The sequence below is a fragment of the Tenrec ecaudatus genome, chromosome 6 (assembly GCF_050624435.1).
Source record: "Tenrec ecaudatus isolate mTenEca1 chromosome 6, mTenEca1.hap1, whole genome shotgun sequence".
NCBI lineage: Eukaryota > Metazoa > Chordata > Mammalia > Afrosoricida > Tenrecidae > Tenrec > Tenrec ecaudatus.
Window position 1 is genome coordinate 82,814,999 of NC_134535.1, and position 19,335 is coordinate 82,834,333.

The window sequence follows — 19,335 nt, forward strand, 5'->3', positions numbered from 1 at the left end:
CTTCATTTTGGGAATTTTCTTTGATTTATTGATGTTGTAACATCTTTGTGCAAATATATATATATTTTAATTGGAATCAGTTATTTTTTTCCTGCTTAAAATACGTATATGTAATAAAATATTAAATTTATGAAAATGTAAAGTAAAATTTGTAACTATTTTCTGATGAAAACCTTCACCTACTTACTGAAGTTTATTGTCGACGGGCATCTTTCTCTGTCGGCCTATTTGATTTGATTTGTTGTTGTTGTTGAGAATAGCCAACAACGGCTTAGAGCAGGTCCATTTCCCTGACATTGGTGCCATTTCTTAAAGTGGCAGCTCTTGGTTCTCACCCTGAATCTCTGAGTGACCACTCCGCCGCTACTGACATGCACTGCCCTGCCCTCCAGGACTCTATCTAATCTTAAATTGCTCTCCCATTAAGATCTTACTCAAAATAATACTTGGTATAAAATCAAACTCTCATTGCTGTCGAGATGATTTAGGTCCTGGTTGGGGGACGGTACTCAACTTTGTAACAAACGTCCTTTTGGTGTTCCTGAAAGGCAACCAGCATTTCTGTTTGTAGATCTTGTGTTTGTGTGGCAATTTACTGTCCTGTTTACTGACTTTCTGTTAAGATGTATGCGCGCGCACACACACACACACACACACACACATTTTCATCCCTGGTAAAGTAATAAATACTTTACACATTTTGGTTGAATCAGTAGTCAGGGTTCTTATTACTGGGTGGCAAAATTAGTTGCTGGGCCCCAAACTCTAAAGCACATTTTTCACGTTGCAGTGTTCCCTGAGTTGTCATGCAGGCTCTTATGTGCTCGGTGTCTTTGGACTTCCAGTTTCTAAAAGGAGCCCTGTGGGTGTGGTGGTTATGCAGTGGGCTTCCATCTGCATGGCTGCGAGTTGGAAACCTCCATCAGCTCCTCTGGAGAAAGACTGGGCTTTCTACTCCCTGAAACAGTCAGTCTCAGGACCCGCTGGGGGCTGTGTGTGAGTCCCGGCTGATTGGATAGCAGTGGGTGAGCGTTTTCTAAAGTAACACAGATCTACAGGGCTGTCTCATTTTCCAGATGACAACGCATAGCAGATGATTTCTCAATTCCTCCCATTCCTCTTTCTGGGCTTGTTCTTCACTTCTTGTCATCTTCCTGTGGTGGCTCTCACCTCCTGGGTCCCATGGTGTTGCAGACTTTCATGCTTGTTTGGACGGGGTTCTTCTACCAGTGATTTCCTACCACCTTACTTGATCTGATGGAACATAAAATCCTGGGCTGAAAATATTTTCCACTGATGCCACTGAGAAGTTTGATTAATAAACAGTAATAATGAAGACATTTGTTGACCCTCTTAGTCAACCTTTTCTGCATCATTTTTTAAAAGACATTGGTTTTTAGAGCAGATTTGGTTTAGAGGAAAATTGTGAAGATGGTACAGACTTCCCTTTTACTCTGTCTGCCTCCATCTGTAGTTCTCTTTTCGACATCTTGCATTCCTCTGATATGTGTGTTACAGCTCATGTAATGTAACACTAAAATAAAAAAACCAAAATCATTACCATCTAGTTAATGGTGACTCTGCATTATTACCCCCTATGGATTTCTGAGACTATAACTGTTAATGAGAGTCAAAAGCCCAGTCTTTCTTCCTCAGAGCTGCTGGTGGTTTCGAACTGCCACCCATGCAGATCACAGCCCAACGCGTAACCACTGGACCACCAGGGCTCCCTAAAGTAACAATAATAGGGGGTACCCCAAAAGACCCAGAATTCCCCCCCAAAACTATGCATTTAAATTTCTTTATAAAACAACCTTATCACCTTCAAAGTATTGTCCATTACAGTTACATTGGTCAGATCTGTGATTTCTGTGCACAGAGCCCGTCCTCACCGTCATTCTACACTTGATCTTAGCCAGGGGCTGAGAAGCGATCCCGTCGCCATTCTAGAACACAAGAAGAAGCCGCACTGAACTGGGGTCAGGTGCGTAAGGGCGGGCGCCTGGGGTCCGAGAGGCATGCTGTCTTTCGCCCACAATTGGCGCATGGAGATGGCTGCGTGAGCAGGTGCACTGTCGTGGTGGCAAAGCAGTGCCCCGCCTGCCACAAGTCAGGCCTTTTTCGTTGCACACTGGTAGGCAGTCTTTTTAGGACCTCTAACTAGAACACTTGATTAACAATCTGACCTGCAAGATATGACAGAATAATAATCTATAAATTATCAAGGGCTCATGAAGGAGGGGGAAGCGGGGAGGGAGGGGAAAAAAGAGGACTGAGCAAATGCTTTGAAATTGATTAGGGCAAAGAATGTACAGATGTGCTTTATACAATTGATGTATGCATATGTATGGATTGTGATAAGAGTTGTATGAGCCCCTAATAAAATAAAGTGTTACAGATTAAAAAAAAAATTTGACCTGGTGGAAAGAGCTCCAAATGCACTACACGTCAACATTTTTGTCTGTTAGAGAAGTTGATGGATGTCCTCAATGAGGTTTGTCATCAATCGATATTTCCCCTTTTTTTTTTAATTTCCCCTTTTTTAAAATGAGAAAACTACGCTTAAATTTGGGATTTTTTTCCCTCTGTTGTGCTGTTGTTGTAGACTGCGTTCAGCATCACAATAATTTCTGCGGCATTCCCCCCCCCCAAAAAAAAAAGTAGGAAACAAAATTTCACATCTGCACACTGTTCTTTTAAATAGACCCTCCCCCCAAAAAATGAGGTTAAAGCAAAACTGCTTTTACAAAGAAAATTAACTGTGACCAGAGAACCTTTCCAGATGATGCCACTGGGTGCACTAACTCAGAGGAGTTGCTTGAAGCTCACCCAGTGGGAGAAAGCTCCGCTCTGCCCAGCGCAGTTGTGGTTCTTTTGGGTACTGCCTCGCATATAGTACGGATGCGTTGTTCACTAAATGCCCTCATTTATGTTGGGGTTACATTTTGTGTGGTATACTTGAATGGGTTTTCACAATGTGTCATGTATTACTGTACCTTGCCATTACAGTACCATGTAGAATAGTTTTATAGGTTTAAAAATTCCTTGTATTCCATGTATGCATCCCTCCCACCCCACCCCCTCTTCCAGGCTTTTTTGTTGTCTCAATATTTTACCTTTTCTAGAAGGGCCATTGTGAAGTGGAGGGAGGAAGTAATAGTGCTAGTGTCATTAGAACAGGTGCAAGTTCTCGGGCTGGGGTCAAGGTCAGATACCTCCACTCACTCACCTTTTCTCTCACTGCCTCAGTTCTCTCCTGGGCGCCATAACCTGGTGTACGTCCAGTGAAGTGGTTTATTAAGGATCAGGAATAAGAAGACAACAGGTCCCTTCTTCAGCTTAGGGCAGCTGTCAGTTCCTCTTGATTTTGCAGGCTTCCCCTAGGCCCTGCCATCTGTCACAGCGAGCTCTGCTGCTGGGCTCTTTCCTGGTGTGTCACTGTGATCAGTGTTGCTGCTCCTTTAGGTGGTGCCTTGCCTCCTCTCGGCTCTGCTGTCCTTTCTTCCTTCTCCTGCTTCCTCAGGCCTTCCGTCTGAAAAAGCTCTGAGTGTTGGCTCTTTATATTTACCAACCCAGAAGTCGTGTGCTGACTACAGCGACCATGTAGGACAGGGTAGAACTGCCCTCTGTGAGTTTCTTTACGGGAGGAGTCAAAACACGCACACACACCACCACCACCACCACCACCACCCCCTTCCCCCACCCCCTACCCCCACCCCCTTCCCCCACAGAAGCCTCATTTGCATAGTGTACTTGTCTATGCCTTCAGGCTACTGACCAGGGCTGGTCAAAACCTTTCAGAATCGAGTTGTTTACAGCTCATCCAGGAAATGTCAGTCAACCTGGACAAAAGTAACAAACCCTGGGGGTTGGGGGGGGGGGAACTAGACAAAACTCCCCAGGGTTTGGTGTGTGCCCATGCATGGGGTTGGGGTGGGGTGGGGGATTTTTCTGAATTCCAAGGCAACCGATCACATAAAGGAACTGATTTTACCCGTGATAGAATCAGAAGCACAGTCATGTAGTTTTTTCAGACAGGCTTCTGCTACTGATCAATTAGCATGTAATGGGCCGTCATGCCTTTTTGTGACTCAGCTTATAACTTTGTGTTGTTGAATGAGTCCATGTATGAAGACATCACAGGTTGTTTATCCGTGGACCTCTGCAAGGACATGTGGGTTGCTTTCAGTGTTAAATTCCGAGTAAGGGTCCCGTAACCATTTGTGCGCAGGTGTGCTATGGGCGTCGTTTCTAACTCACTGGAGTTGGAAACGGTGTTGGGTGATGGACCGTACTAGTAAGATGGTGGAAGGGAGAAGTCCAAGTTGTGCTGAAGGCCTTGGTGTAAAGCAAGGCTCCAGGAGCTGACAGAAAACCAGTAGCAATGGTTTAGCATATACGGCCTTGGAAGTTCTCACTTATCCATGCCAAGAAGTTTGTGGGAACTGCCAGAAGTTCCTGGAAGACAGATGTGACTTGGTACTCCTGTGAAGAGTTACAGTCTCGGAAACCCACAGGGGACTTTCTACCCATCCTGCAGGGTTGCTGTGAGCCACAGTGAGGAGACTGGGGGAGAGACAGCCTCTTCTTCATCCTGCCGAGAGGTTAGTAGGCTTGAACTGCAAGCATTTTGGTTAGCAGCTCAGCTTTGTCGCCAGCCCACTGTTCCATGTGAGGCTCTTTATTTGGCTGTCTTGTTACAGGCGCCCTTGAGTCAGTTCCGACTCATAGCGACCCTACGCACCACAGAGCGAAACTGTTGGGTCCTGTGCCATTCTCACTGTTGCTCCTGTGCGCCAGCCCATTGTTGCAGCCACTGTGTCCATCCATCTGGTTAAGGGCCTGCTTTTTCGCTACCCTCTAACAAGCTTGGTGTACTCCCGAGAGACTAGACTCTCATGACAGCATGTCCACAGTGTGTGAAACGCAGTCTCACCCGCCTGCAAGGAGATGGGATTTATGAGAAGTACGTATTCCTTTTAGTTTTGATTGGAAGGGACATCAAGGGATGGTGTACACTGTTATTACTACAGCATCGTCACCTCTGGAAAGACCTGCCCCCCCCCACGGTCTTTCCCGTCTTAGTAACGGTAACTCATATTTCCAGTTGCACAGATCAAAAAATCTTGACATTATAGAATGGCTTCCTCTCTTTTACATTGTGCCATCAAATTTTGTTGCCGCTACTTCCATAATGTCTCTAGGATTCAACTGCTCCCATCCCACTTTATTTTTTTATTTTTTTTTCCCATCCCACTTTAAACTGTTGTGATTTCTTCATTAGATAACGACCGTAGCTTTTTAATTTGACCCAGTTTCCAACTCTGTACTTAGCCCTCTCACCCATTTCAACAAAAGAGTCTTTTGTGTTTGTTTGTTTTTTTTGTATCCAAAATGGGTTTATTAGAATGGCTTCCCACTCATCTCGACTCCGGGCCTTTTAGTGCTGCTTCCGTCTGAAGGAGCATCCTTCTGTGAGCCTTGCTTTTCCTCCTGTAGGCTGACAGAGGACAGTAGAGCAGCCAACACACAAAACTACTGTTTGTGCGTGGCTGAAGACCGTGGTGATTTTATAGCAGCCTGGGCATTTGACATCCATGAAGTAGGAATTGGGGCTCTGCACCAGGCGCTTCTTCTTGTGTTTTCTCTTCTCCTCTTCGGGAGAGGGGTGAAGGAGATCCTTTGCGAGAGGCATGATCGCCGAGCGGTCGTCAGCGCCGGAAAAAGCCTTTTGTGTGTTTTTATGTTTTGTTCATTGGTTTGGCTGGTAGTTTTTGCTGAAGATACCTCAGTGTCTTTTGTTTTTCAAAACTGTTTTTGTTAGGAGCTAAGCCAGACATCATACCATTCTGTAGTTTAACCATATATCAAGCAATATTGTACAATTGCTACCAAAATCAGTTTCAAAGCATTTTTTTTCTTCTTGAGCTCCTTGATATCAGCTCCCCCTTATTCTCCCACCTTCCCTGCTGTACCCCTCAAGAACACTTATTCTAGTTTTGGTCTCTATAAATTCATCTAGCCTGGGTTTCTTATTCCAGAAAAACATAGAAAAATACATAAAGATTCGAGAAGGCTACCTACAATGACAAAATACAACAGATAAACTCCAATATGAAAAAACAAAACACAGAAAACATTAAAAACCAGATCAAGCTCAAGATATCAGAGGGGAGATCAAGTGACAAGGTGTTAGCTGTTCAATGTAATCTATAGTTGTTTCTCCAGCACTCTGTCTGGCAACCAGCTTATTTCCAACCCTCAATATGGTGACAGGGAACTCACCAGAGGCTTAATCCCTGTGGGGAGCCTGCAAATGTATGTTGGGGTTCCACTGTCATCCAGAAGCTGTTGTACACAAGCATCTCACAGAAGCTCAGATTTGAATTCCCTTCTTTGGATTTGAGTTATATAATTCCCTTCTTTGGATTTGAATTATATACTTTATAACCTTTGGGCCATGGAGTTTGGTCTGCACTTAGTTGATGTCTCACTTAGATGGCTGCTTGCTTGGAAACAAGCCTTTAACACCCCAGACGCTATTCTGCCCGATAGCTGGAACCATCTTCAGTTCTTTACTGCACTTTGCCATGTCATAAGAACTATTTGTTGTTAGATTGGAGCTAGGATTAGTACAAGCACCAAACCCATTCCCAAATTTATGTTTTCCTATCTGGCTCTAGTTCACCGTAGAGACATCCTTGTTAATTCATGGTAGAGAATCTTTCGATCATCTCCCTGGATCATAAATAAGGACCTTCTGCATATAGTGCCCATGGTACTAATTTTAAAAACACTATCAAGAGAGGGAGATAGAAACAATATAGACAACTACACATCGCAATACATAGATCATTCACTTACACAGAATAAATCTCTCATAATGTATATATTGGTTCAGTTGTGATAATTTTGTTCATATATACGTGGTGTTGTAGTCCATACTGATGGCTGCGATCCTTGATCTTCATCAAGTGCTTCAAGCTCTCTCTGCTTTCAGCAGTCAAGGTTATGTCATCTGCATATTCCAGGATCTTCAGAAGCCTTCCTCCAATCCTGGTGCCCAGTTAGTCTTCATCTAGTTCAGCTTCTCAGAATATTTGCTCAGCAGATAGATTGGGTAAGTGTGGTGAGAGGACACAGCCCTGATTCTTTCTTGCCTTTCATGACTTGGACTCTGCAGTATTCTCTTGTTCTGTTCCAATGATTGCCTCTGGGTTCATGTACGGGTTTTGCACGATCCCCATTCTTCTCAATGAAGCCTATAGTTGGTTATGACCTACCTAGTTGAGTGCCTTTGCTTAGTCAATAAAACACAGATGAGGGGGGAGCGGGGAGGGAGGGGGAAAAAAAGAGGACCTGATGCAGAGGGCTTAAGTGGAGAGCAACTGCTTTGAGAGTGATTAGGGCAAAGAATGTACAGAAGTGCTTTACACAATTGATGTATGTATATGTATGGATTGTGATAAGAGTTGTATGAGCCCCTAATAAAATGTTTTTAAAAAAACCAGATGAAATTGCTCTGGTAATTTTACTTTCATCCAAGGCCCATCTGACATCTGCAGTGATAGCCTTTGTTCCATGTCCTCCTTTGAACCTGGCTTATCATGTCCTGCTGCAACTCTTGTTAAATGATCTGCAGCAAGATTTTACTTGCATGTGGTATTACTGATACTGTTAGGTTCTTCAGATTGGGTACAAATAGGGATTTCTTTCAGTCAGTTGGCCATTTAGCTGGCTTCCAAGTTTCTTTTCATATCTGAGTGTTCCAGTGTTTCGTCAGCCTGTTAAACCTTTCTATCAGTTTCAGTCAGTTCTTGGAACCTTGCTTTGAGCTGATACTTTCAGCGCAGCTTAGCCTTCTTCCTTCATACCCTCTGCTCTCGATCTTGATTACCTCTTGAATGGTTTGCCTGTGACAGCTCTTCTCGTCACAGTGACCTTTGGTGCCCTTCCATCATCTTATGATGCATTGTTCACTATTTTGCTCATAGAATCTTTCAGTATTGGAACTTGGAACTTAAATTTTTTTCTTCAGTTCTTTCAGCTGAAGATATGCTGAGCCCTAGCCCTCCCCACTTACCAGCGGGGACTGGAGCTGTTCGTGAGCCAATCACGTGAATGGGGGAGATAAGAGAGCCCCATCTAGATAGAGCCAATGTTAGGGCTCCGGGCCCAGGCCCAGGCCCCTGCGTCTTAATCCTTCCCATGGAAGAAAAACACTCCCACAGTGACCCCAGTCCGGGAGCCGAGGGACAAAGACCTTTTACCCGAGGACAAACACCACTTCAGCCGGCCCGAGCCGCCTAGGGTCCGAGGAGCTTGAGGTGTGGCTAATGAAAATGAAGTGACCAGGGCCCAGCAGGCAGCCACTGGGGGAGCAGCCCCAACCATCTTCTTCCAGATCCTGGCCCGCTGCCTCCCAGCTGACATTCTCTTTGAGGACCATCTGTGTCTTGTTTGCCGTGATGTGGCCCTTCAGGCTCTTGTGCACTTCCTGGTCATTCCAAAGAAGCCCATTCCTCTGATCAGCCATGCTGAAGAGGAGGATCAGCAGCTTCTAGGTCACCTCCTCCTTGTGGCCAAGAAGGTAGCAAAGGCTGAGGGCCTGGCAGATGGATACCGACTTGTGATCAGTGATGGGAAGCTGGGCGCACAATCTCTATATCACCTGCATGTCCACGTACTTGGTGGTCGACAGCTCCTGTGGCCTCCAGGCTCAACCATCCAGTGAACTGATGGACGGCTCTGAGCTGGATTCTTGGATGGGAAGGAATGGGGAAAGGACCTGGGTTGTCAGTAAACCTCTCTGTAACTTAAAAAGAACCTGAGCATGTATAGTTCTAATTCTTTGCACATTTCATTATAATCCTTACCGTACAGACACGTGTGTATGCACATTTGTATTTTTTTAAATCATTTTATTAGGGGCTCATACAATTCTTAAAATCCGTACATACATCATTTGTGTCCAGCACATTCGTACATTCGTTGCCATCATCATTCTCAAAACACCTGCTTTCTACTTGAGCCCTTGGTATTTTCCCCTCCCTCCTCGCTCCCTGAACCCTTGATAATTTATAAATAATTATTTATCATGTTTCAGCACATTTTAATGCAGTTTTGTGGTAGACTGAGGTGCCGTGGCAGCTCACTCGAGTATTCACGGCGCCTCGTCTTCTGGAGCTGCTCTTGGAAGCTTTCTGCTCGGCTCTTTTACTTCATTTCTTTAGCTACTCTCCGATTTCGAACAAGCTTCAGAGCCCTTTCAGACATCTGCTTTCTTCTTTCGTTCCTGCCTTTTTGTTGCTTGTTTGTTTTCTGTCAAGGTCTTGGTCACCAGCTTTAGTGGTTGGTGGTACATCTGAGGCATACTTGCACTGACTGCATTTTTGGCATGTGCACAGGTCTCCTAGCACAGCTTTGCACTTCAAGGTAGATCCTGACGTGTGTCTGTGGCAGTGACTGAGGCCACGCCTCGTAAATACGTCATTGCAGCCTTCTGAGTAGCCAACACCAATCCGTTCATGCTACTTACCGATCTCTCTGCATTCAGTTTCGCTTTTGACAACTCCGATTTTCCCAGGTTCATGCTTTGTACATTCTAAATTCCAATTATTAACAGGTTCTTGCAGTTGTTTGCTCTTACGTTGAGTTGTGCCTGTCAGTTAACCAAGGCTGTGAAGCTCTGTGTTCCACCCACGTCATTCTGGCCAGCTCTGCTTTGCTGTGGTGTCTGGAGTGTCTTCCCGCCTGGCCTGCGGGGCTCCTCCGCCAGCACTCGCTCCGGGAGCGTTCTCCTGCGGTCATACGGTATGTCAGTGGCTGATTCTTCAGAAGTGGACAGCCATTCCTTCCTCTTAGTCTGGAAGTACCCCTGAATTTGTCCACTCTGGGTGACCCTGTTGGTACTTGAAATACCAGTGGCGTAGCTTCCAGCGGCACAGCAACATGCAAGCCACTGCAGTACAACAACATGACAGACAAGCGTTGGATAGACATTCATTTATATCAAGAAAATGCCTCGAACTGTGGTAGAAGTGACAAGGACCGAACTCTGGGCAGGGTGCAAGTCCGTGGGTCAGATGTGCGGCTAGGGGCTTTTCCTGGCTTGTGAAGCTGCAGGGACCGCTGAGCTTCCGTGCAGCAGGAAGACGGCAGCCTGCGGCTTCACTGCACAGCTGCTGAGTCCACGGCAAGCCACTGAGCACTCCCAGGATTGGCAGGCAAGAAGGCAGGCCGCTGAGAATTGGAAATTGATGAGCCAGGCACAGCACAAAACACGTAGGCTTTTCCGTATTGTCCACTTACGTTGGAAGCAGGTTGCACCCCCAAAGAAATTTCCTTTCAATTGATTGCACCAGGGTTGTGAACTGAGTAAGGAAGTTACTCTTCTCTATAATCTGCTTACAACCAATTGGCTGCTTTTAGCAGAGCCTATGTGGATCATAACAAACTAAAGATAGCCTTGAGCTGTCAAGGATTTCATCATGCTTGTGTCCACAGTCATTGCTTATGGAACTAACACTCGAGGTCAAAGGGCACCTTCCATTGAGCAAATCAGTTCACAAAAGTGGTGAAAAGCAAAAATGTTACTAAGTGGAAGTGCACCTGACCCAAATCATAGTGTTTTCAGTTGCCTCATGTATGTGTGAAAGTTGGACGCTGAATGAGGAAGGTCAAAGAATCATCGATGCACTTGAACGGTGGTGCTGGTAACGAGTACTGAGTATTGAAAGTACCGTGGACTGCCGAAAGACCACACCAGTCTTTTGGCAGAAATACAGCCAGACTGCTCCTTGGAGGTGAGACTTTGTCTTACTTTGGACATGGAGACTGATCCCTGGAAAAAGACATCACGGTGGAAAAGAGGAGGACCGTGGGAAGGAGGAAGACTTGACAAGATGGGACAAGAGCATAACAATTGTGAGAATGGGGCAGGGCCAGGCAGTGTTTTATTCTGTCTCACTGGGGGTCACGATGAGTCAGAGCTGACTCAATGGCACACAACAACAAAAACATCCTATTTCGGAGTCAATTGCATTCTGTTAGATCACATTTTGGAGGAAGGGGGACTTAAAAAAACTCACGAACCTTGAATTAATTCCAAGTCATAGCAACCCCATAGGACAGAGTAGAACTGTCCTTGTGCATTTCTGGGACGGTAAATCTCAGAAAGCCTCATTTGTTTCCCTTGGAGAGGCTGATGGCTTCAAATTACTTACCTTGAGGTTAGCAACTAAGTGAGTACTATCAGTACTCCTTTTTCACGGGAAATTACTGGGTCTTAGCTGCCAAAATGAGAACCCTAGCCCTAGGCATAATAAGGACATTAATTGGGATAGTTTAGGAGAAAGGAGAAAAACAGTTAAGTATATCCAGAGAATAGACCTTTAAAACACCCAGTGTGCCCACCTAAAAACCCATAGAGATAATTGTGTCAGTCTGTGGCTAATTTCCATTCCTGATTATTTGGATCCATTGTTAATTCGTGAATCCATCACCTTCCAGGGTTCTGGAAATCTTCATTTAGTCTGGTGGGCTCCAAGCTCAAACTATCAGTCCTTTATAAGTCCGTTATTCATCTTTCTGCTGGAACTTTTTGATTAGGTGTTACAGCCCATCGCCAAAGCAAAAGCACACCTGTAGACGATGACACTTATAACACGACCATAATGAACTCTCAATGATATTTTAAAAATGGAAAACCCAGGGGGGGTTTTAGAACCAATGCAAAGCCAAACCATTGCCAGTGAGTTGATGCCTTTTGTGGGGTTTCCGAGGCTGTACGTTTTTCTGGACGCCCACAGCCTCATCACGCTCCCTCAGAGCAGCTGGAGGATTCAAAGAGCTGGCCTTTCAGTTACCCAAGAGTGCCACCAAAGGGCTTCAAATAATATAGAGCCAAAGAATAGAAAAGTGAGGAGGAATGCAAAACAGAAAGTATCTCTTTTTTCTGAAAAGTTCCAGAGACAGTGCCAAACCATAAAAGCACCAAACAACTTACAGGCAAGTGGATAAATTCAAAAGAAGCAAAGTTGTGCTCAAGTTAGTGATTAAAGGGACTAAAATGATAACCTGTTAAGTAAAAAGATGTTTTGACTTTTCACAAAGTTTCTCCCCGCCCCTTTCTCCTACCCCCGCTTTTCATAACTACGTGGTTTGATGGACCCAGCCCACCTGGTCACAGGAGCCAGACTCTCCAAAGAGGGAGTGAAATCTTCAAGCTGTAAAGTCATGAAAGAAAATACCGTTACTTCAGTGGCAGGAAACCCAGTTCCTTGATTTATGTTATTTACCACGAAAGCTCCCTGCCTCCAAACATAACCGAGCAAACGAGGGGCACCCCTGGAACTTGGAGCGTAGCAAATGAATGAACAAATCCCTTAAACATCACTCCTAAATCTTTAAATGACAAAAAAAGAAAAAGAAAGCACTGTTTAGCAGACTTAAATATCTTTTCTTACACAGAGAAACCCGTGAGCTTCAGATCATAACAAATATTTGTTCAACCAGTTTACTAGTAAGTTACCTAGAGGTCTTAAAATGACCTATAACCCCATGACATAAGTCCTCCTCAAGGAAAGTTTAATAACTTTCAGAGTTTTTTTAAACCTATTTTTATAGTTGTTACCTTTTCCAGATTCCCATGTGCACACCTTAAAGGAATCTTAGAAGGTTAAATCTCTGCTGTCTAGGTGGAGCCAGGGCAAGGCAGCAGTTGAAGGCTTGCTTTCTCTCGGGCAGAGTTCCAGTCTTGGAGACCCGCAGGGGCAGTTCTGCTCTGTCTTACCCGGTCACTGTGAGTTGGGATCGACTCAATGACAATGAATGCTTGTTTGGTTGCTTTTTTAATTGAGTTGATTCTGACTCCTGACCACCCGTAGGAGAACTGCTCCCCAGGTTTTGAGACTGCAAATCTATTGGAGCAGCTAGGCGGGCTCATCGGGCTGGTGGGATCGAACTGCCGACATTTTGGTTAGCAGCCAGTGCTTGACCATTGTGCCACCAGAATTCCTGAATCAGGAAGGGCTTTTCCTTTTTTTTTAAAGAAGTTTTCTTTTAGGTTCTGTGAACTCAGTGCCTGCCCTTATCTGTGACTTCCATTCTTGGCAAGCAGTCACTTGCATATGTTAAAAGAACTAAAACCCCCAGCCAAACCACTGACATTGAGTCGTCTCAGACTCAGCGAGTCCCCAGGACAGGGCAGAACTGCCCGTGAGTTTCTGAGACTGGTGGTGTGGAACTGCTGGCCTTTGTGATTGCAACCACAACTCGACCGGCGCTCCTGTCAAGGACTGGTGAGCAAAACGCATGGTGGTAGTGCTGTTGGGTAACCATGGAATGCCAGCCTCTGGTTGGCGGACGAGGCCACCAGCCATCCGGAGGCAGAGAGAGGACGCCCCTCCCGTAGATCTGCAGCCTCGGAAACCCTGAAGAAGGTTGCTGTGAGTCGGAATAGACTCGGTGTAGTGTGTGTGTGTGTGTGTGTGTGTGTGTGTGTGTGTGTGTGTGTGTGTGTGTGTGTGTGTGTGTTGGGAGTGCGTGTAGGGGGTAGGGGTATCCTAAATACGAAAACCTGTCCAAGCGAATATTTTATTCTTCATAATAAAACTTTGTGAGTTCTAAAATCAAGAGTTCCTTGGAAGGAAAAAGTGTACAACGTCATCCAGAGATAAATACGACTATTTTCATAAATGTTTTTGCTTTAGAAATTAGAAATAAAAAGTTTCTGTAATACACTCAGCTGGACTGTGTAATTAAGGCTCACAAAGCGCAGTTTATTAGTGGAGGGAAAAATGAAACCCAAGTAGGCTGTCTCTAAGGTTAAAAGAGGTTCTCAAGGTGGACGCTCATCTACTCTCATCTCAGACTGCACCGAACGGCTGCCTTTCCGGGAGAAGATCACACACTCAGGTTCTCAAAACTGCGACACAAAATCAAGCAACACACGTACAAAAGTAGCTGCATCCTTTGAAGCTGTTGCAGTTGGGTCATCTCAAAAGTACTGATTTTGTAAGGAGTGCTTGGCAGTCCCAGGCCAGAATCGGCTGCACCAGTAGAGGCGCCAACTACTCATCCATCTTACCGAGCAGCACAGGTTTCAGGACAGTCCAGGAACCGCTTCATGTTGTGTCTCGCCAGATCTGGCGTTTTCATCCCAAATGCACACCTGGTCAGAGGGCGGCAGCAGCAGTGACACATCAGCGGGGCACGTAAGCAAAATGACCCCGAGCACCTTGAAGGTAGAGTTGCCCCTGAAAGTAAATGCCCAGGCCGCCCCACTGCAGATTTTCTACAGAGCACACCTGGGAACCAAACCTCAAAACACTGGACCAAATTGCAAGCGGAACTAACGCGGGCAGACAGGAAGAACAGAGACAAACGGTCCTCAGACAGGAAGACACAGCAAGAGTTAATGAGTCTTAGTCAAACCTCAGGAAGCCCCCAGACACAGGCGTATCACCCCTACAAACGCCAATTCCAAGGTCTCACACTGGTGTGCACAGCACTCCTTCCGTTGGCGGCAGCCCTCCACCCTCCAGAGATTCCATCAGGAAAGATGTCTCTTGCTCCCCACCCCCCTTAGGAAGCCCAGTCAGTCCACTCCACTGCCATTGAAAAAGTCTAGCTCGTAATGACCACATGGGACCAAGTCTAGCCACCACCTTTGGTTCCCAAGACTTCAGATCTTTATGAGGACAGTCTCATCTTTCTCCTGCCAAGGGAGTGGTGCATTTGAACCACTGACATAGTAGTTCTCAGCTCAATGCACTGTGCGTCAGGGGTCCTTTGGAGAGGAAAACGTGACCTCAAATTGACATGTACTTTATAAAGACCCCATGTACTTAGTCCTAAATAATACAAAATCAAATCTGTTGAGAGAGATCATCAGCATGAGGCTGTAATGGTGTCCAAGGTTTCACAGTATCTGGCCCAGATGACAAAGGAAGCTGTCACATAATCTTGACCAGCAGTAGAGCAAGTCATTACAGTTGCAGGTGGGGCTAGAGAGGGAAAGGGACCATGATGGGGAAGATACGCTTTTGCAAATTTTTAAAATGTACAGGGTTGACGAAGGGCCCTCTGACTTGTGTATGGACTGTGTAGGACTCCTACCCATATGGCTTGAGTACCCTACGGTCCATCAACGGCACCCCCAAGCAAGTACCTGAGGATAGCACTACCTGTCCGAGGGCTGGCTGAGGGCAAGCCGTTTTGCATTTGTGATCAGTGGGCTGAAAGGAGTCCACGGGCACTGAATCTGCGTGGAGACTCAATTGGATTCAGGGCTCCCACTGTAAACCTTAGGCTTTCGCAAACCCAGTGCTCAGCTGTAAGCTCTGGTCCAGCTCTGAATTGGGTTCTGACTCCGCAACCCTGCGTGACGGAGAGTAGAAGTGCTCTGTAATCGTACAGAAGCAACCTGCGGGCGTGTTCGCCGAGGGCCCCTAGGTGTGTGTGGAACAAAGCCAGACTCACAGCGACTTTCTAGGACAGGGTAGACCTGTCCTGTGGGTTCCCGAAACAGTAACTCTTGGGAGTGGAAGCTGCTGCAGTAACTGGTGATTCTAATTCTGACCTTGAGGGTTGGCTGCCCATCTTGTGACACTACGCCACCAGGGGGCCTTGGACCACCTCCCTTTTCTTTTTTTATAACATTTTATTAGGGGCTCATACAACTCTTATCACAATCCATACATGTACATACATCAATTGTGTAAAGCACATCTGTACATTCTTTGCCCTAATCATTTTCAAAGCATTTGCTCTCCACTAAAGCCCTTTGCATCAAGTCCTGGACCACCTCCCTTTACATCACTCGAGCACAAACTGCACTTGAGTGATGGTAGTCATACAGGGGTATAAAATCTAACTGGTGGACCCTAAGGCTGATGGCACTATGGGACGTCCCTCGCTGACCCATGGCCCTATGGGGGACAACACTGGAGACTCAGTGTCTCAGTGTCGGGATTGGCCCGGACTGACCCTGAGACACCGGGGCAAAACACTAAAGGCAAAGGTGAGCAGCAGAGCAACGAGGGGAGCAGAGCAGGGAGCTCCCGAGGGAGTGCAAAGGATAGACTCTGGGGCCAGAGCATGGCACCCCATCCGACTTGACTGGAGGACACGCCTAGAGGTCAAAATCAGACCTTGATCTATTTACAGGTTTTTCTTCTTTTTTCCCCCACAGGTTTTTTTCTTTATTTGTAAAAATAGTTAAATTTTTTCTTTTATAAGAATTTTATAAAATTGCTTTACGGGTCATTGGTTTGCTTTTTTTGTCGTCATCGTTGTATTCTCTTTTGTTGCTTTCTTGCTATGCCTTGTTTTTGGGGTGCATATTATCTCTGCAGATCTTTCTAGATAAGATAAGCTGAATGAACAGTCTGGAGGAGAAAACAGCGGAACCAATGGTTCCTGGGAGACATGGGAGATGGGGAGGCAGGGGTAAGGAGGTGGTGTTGACCAACCTAGGGACAAGGAAGCAACAAGTGATCCAAAATTAGTGACAAGGAGGGTGTGAGAGGCCTGGTAAGGGCAATGTAACCGAGAAAAATTACTGAAACCCAGATGAAGGCTGAACATGATAGTGGGACAAGAGGAAAGTGAAAGAAAATAGAGGAAAGAACTAGGAGACAAAGGGTATTTATAGAGGTCTAAATACAGACATGTACATATTTATATAGGATGGTGGGGAAACAGATCTACATGCTTATATTTATAGGTTTAGTATTAAGGCAGCAGATGGACATTGGACCTCCACTCAAGTACTTACTCAATGCAACAACACATTGTTCTATTAAATTGGCATTCCATGATTCACACCTTCCCGACACGATTGCTGAAGACAAGTGTGTGCAAAAACAAGTGTGGTGAAGAAAGCTGATGATGCCTGACTATCAAAAGATACAGCATCTGGGGTCTTAAAGGCTTGCAGGTAAACAAGCAGCCATCTAGCTCAGAAGCAGCAAAGCCCACATGGAAGAAGCACATCAGCCTGTATGGCTATGAGGTGTCAAAGGGATGAGGTATCAGGCATCAAAGAACAAAAAATCATATTGCTGGGTGCCCACCTTCCCGATATCACCGAAGACAAATGGGTGCATAAACAAATGTGAGGAAAGTTGAAGGTGCCCAACTATCAAAAGATACAGCATCTGAGGTCTTCAAGGCTTGAAGGATAAACAAGCGGCCATGTAGCTCAGAAGCATCAAAGCCCACATGGAAGAAGCACACCAGTCTATGTGATCACGAGGTGTCGAAGGGATCTGGTATCAGGCATCAAAGAACACAAAATCATATCATTGTAAATGAGGGTGAGTGCAGAGTGGAGACCCAAAGTCCATCGGTAGGCCACTGGACACCCCCTGACTGAAGGGTTCCGGGGCGGAGACCAGCCAGTCAGGGTGCAGGGTAGCAACGATGAAACATACAATTTTCCTCTACTTCTTAAATGCTTCCCCCTCCAACCCACTATCATGATCCCAATTCTACCTTACAAATCTGGCTAGACCAGAGGATGCACACTGGTACAGATAGGAACTGGAAACACAGGGAATCCAGGACAGATGATCCCTTCAGGACCAGTGGTGAGAGTGGTGATACCTGGCGGGTGGAGGGAAGGTGGGATAGAAAGGGGGAACCGATTACAAGGATCTACGTATAACCTCCCTGGGGGGTGGGCAACAGAAAAAGTGGGTGAGGGGAGACATCAGACCAGTGTAGGATATGACAAAATAATAATTTATAAATTATCAAAGGTTCATGAGGGAGGGGAAGAAGTGAGCTGATATTAAGGGCTCAAGTAGAAAGCAAATGTTTTGAGAATGATGATGGCAACAAATGTACAAATGTGCTTGACACAATGGATGTATGTGTGGATTGTGATAAGAATTGTACGAGCCTCTAATAAAATTTTTTAAAAAGTTAAAAGAGTTGAGAAATCTCTCTAAAAAAGTTATTAATAGCTTCTTTTCTATGAATAAAAAGATCCCAAATAAAAGAAAAATCTAATTGTTTACTGTTTTGCCCACTGCCTAAAAGTACCAGGCGCATAGGTTTATTCTGTGGAAGGGTGAACACTGGGATGTGTGCCTGCTGTTTACTAGCTGAGGAACCTGGTGGTACAGTGGTGGTGCCTTGGGCTGCGAGCCCCAAGACCAGCAGTGCAAACTCCAGTGGCCTCTGCGGAGAAATAGTAGGCGTTCTTGTTCCTGTAAAGTGTCAGTCTCAGAACTCCCAGAGGTTGCTCTGCCCTGTCCTATAAGGTTGCCGTGGGTTGGAAATCCACTCGGCAGTGAGTGGACTTGGGGTTTGATTTGGTTTTTATTTACTAGGTTGATATTTACGGCCGGTTACTTAACATCTCAAATTGCTTGTGCTTCAGTTTCTTCAACAGAGCTAGGAGGGAGAGGACAATTCCTATATAGGAATTGCTATATTGGGTTAGTGAGTTTTTGCTTTTAAAAAACATGGTGGCACTTACTGGGGGTATAGGATAGCAGCTTGCCTCAAAGTCTGGAAGCGCGAGAAAGGGCCTAGGTTTGCCTTGTGGACCTTTTAAAAAGGAGAACGAGACGGGGAAGGGTAATGACAGGTGGGTGTTTTTGAAGGGCCTCGGGCCTGCCGAGCGAGAGCTTCACGATGGCATCCAGAGACCCTGAAGCAGCAGAAACAGGAGAGGCGGGTTTCGATTTGCTCTCTCTAAAGCTCACTCTGACAGAAGATTGGTTGAAGCTCAGGAGCTCGTGCCTTCTGCTGCATAGCCTGTTAACTGTAAGCGCGCGCTCTCATGTGTCTGCCTACGGGAGAAGAGGCATGCCCGTTGGCCTTTGATTGCACCATCTGGCATCTTTAGTGGAGTTGCCGACCATTTTAGAAAAAAGAGCCCTCGTCAAACTTGTCTGAAGGAGGAGGAGGAGTTTTAATAAACTCTGTCTATGAATTAAACACAAAACCAAACTCATTGCCATTGAGTTGACTCCTACTCATCCTAACACTGTAGGTAGAACTGCCCCTGTAACCATGGGAGTAGAAAGCCTGTCTTTCTCCTGAGGAACGGCCAGTTGTTTCAGACCGACGACCTTGCAATTGGTGGCCCCATTCGTACCCACTGCACCAGCAAATCCAAAGCAAACTCAGTGCCATTGAGTCACTGCTGACTCCCAGCAAGCTGCTGGGGTTTCCCAGGCTGTAACTGGACAGCCTTTCTTCCTAGGTGCTGCTGCTGGTTTCCAGCTGCAGACATTTAACCCCTGCACCATCAGGCCTCCTGAAGAAGGGGAAGAGAGGGCCCAAACCTTACCCTTTCTTAGGACTCCTGTCTGGCGC

At 45.8% G+C, this 19,335-nt stretch overlaps 2 protein-coding genes across 2 annotated transcripts in view; one reads left to right on the top strand and one right to left on the bottom strand.

Annotated features, from left to right (window-relative positions):
* The window catches only part of TFCP2 (transcription factor CP2), a 56,753-nt gene that overhangs the window by 7,145 nt on the left and 30,273 nt on the right, over positions 1–19,335 (top strand). The gene's annotated exons all lie outside the window — the stretch shown is intronic.
* LOC142451033 (small ribosomal subunit protein eS27) lies at positions 5,371–5,720 on the bottom strand. The gene has a single exon (XM_075552970.1). It carries the CDS (start codon positions 5,693–5,695, stop codon positions 5,441–5,443), a length of 255 nt encoding a protein of 84 aa, XP_075409085.1. The 5' UTR covers positions 5,696–5,720; the 3' UTR covers positions 5,371–5,440.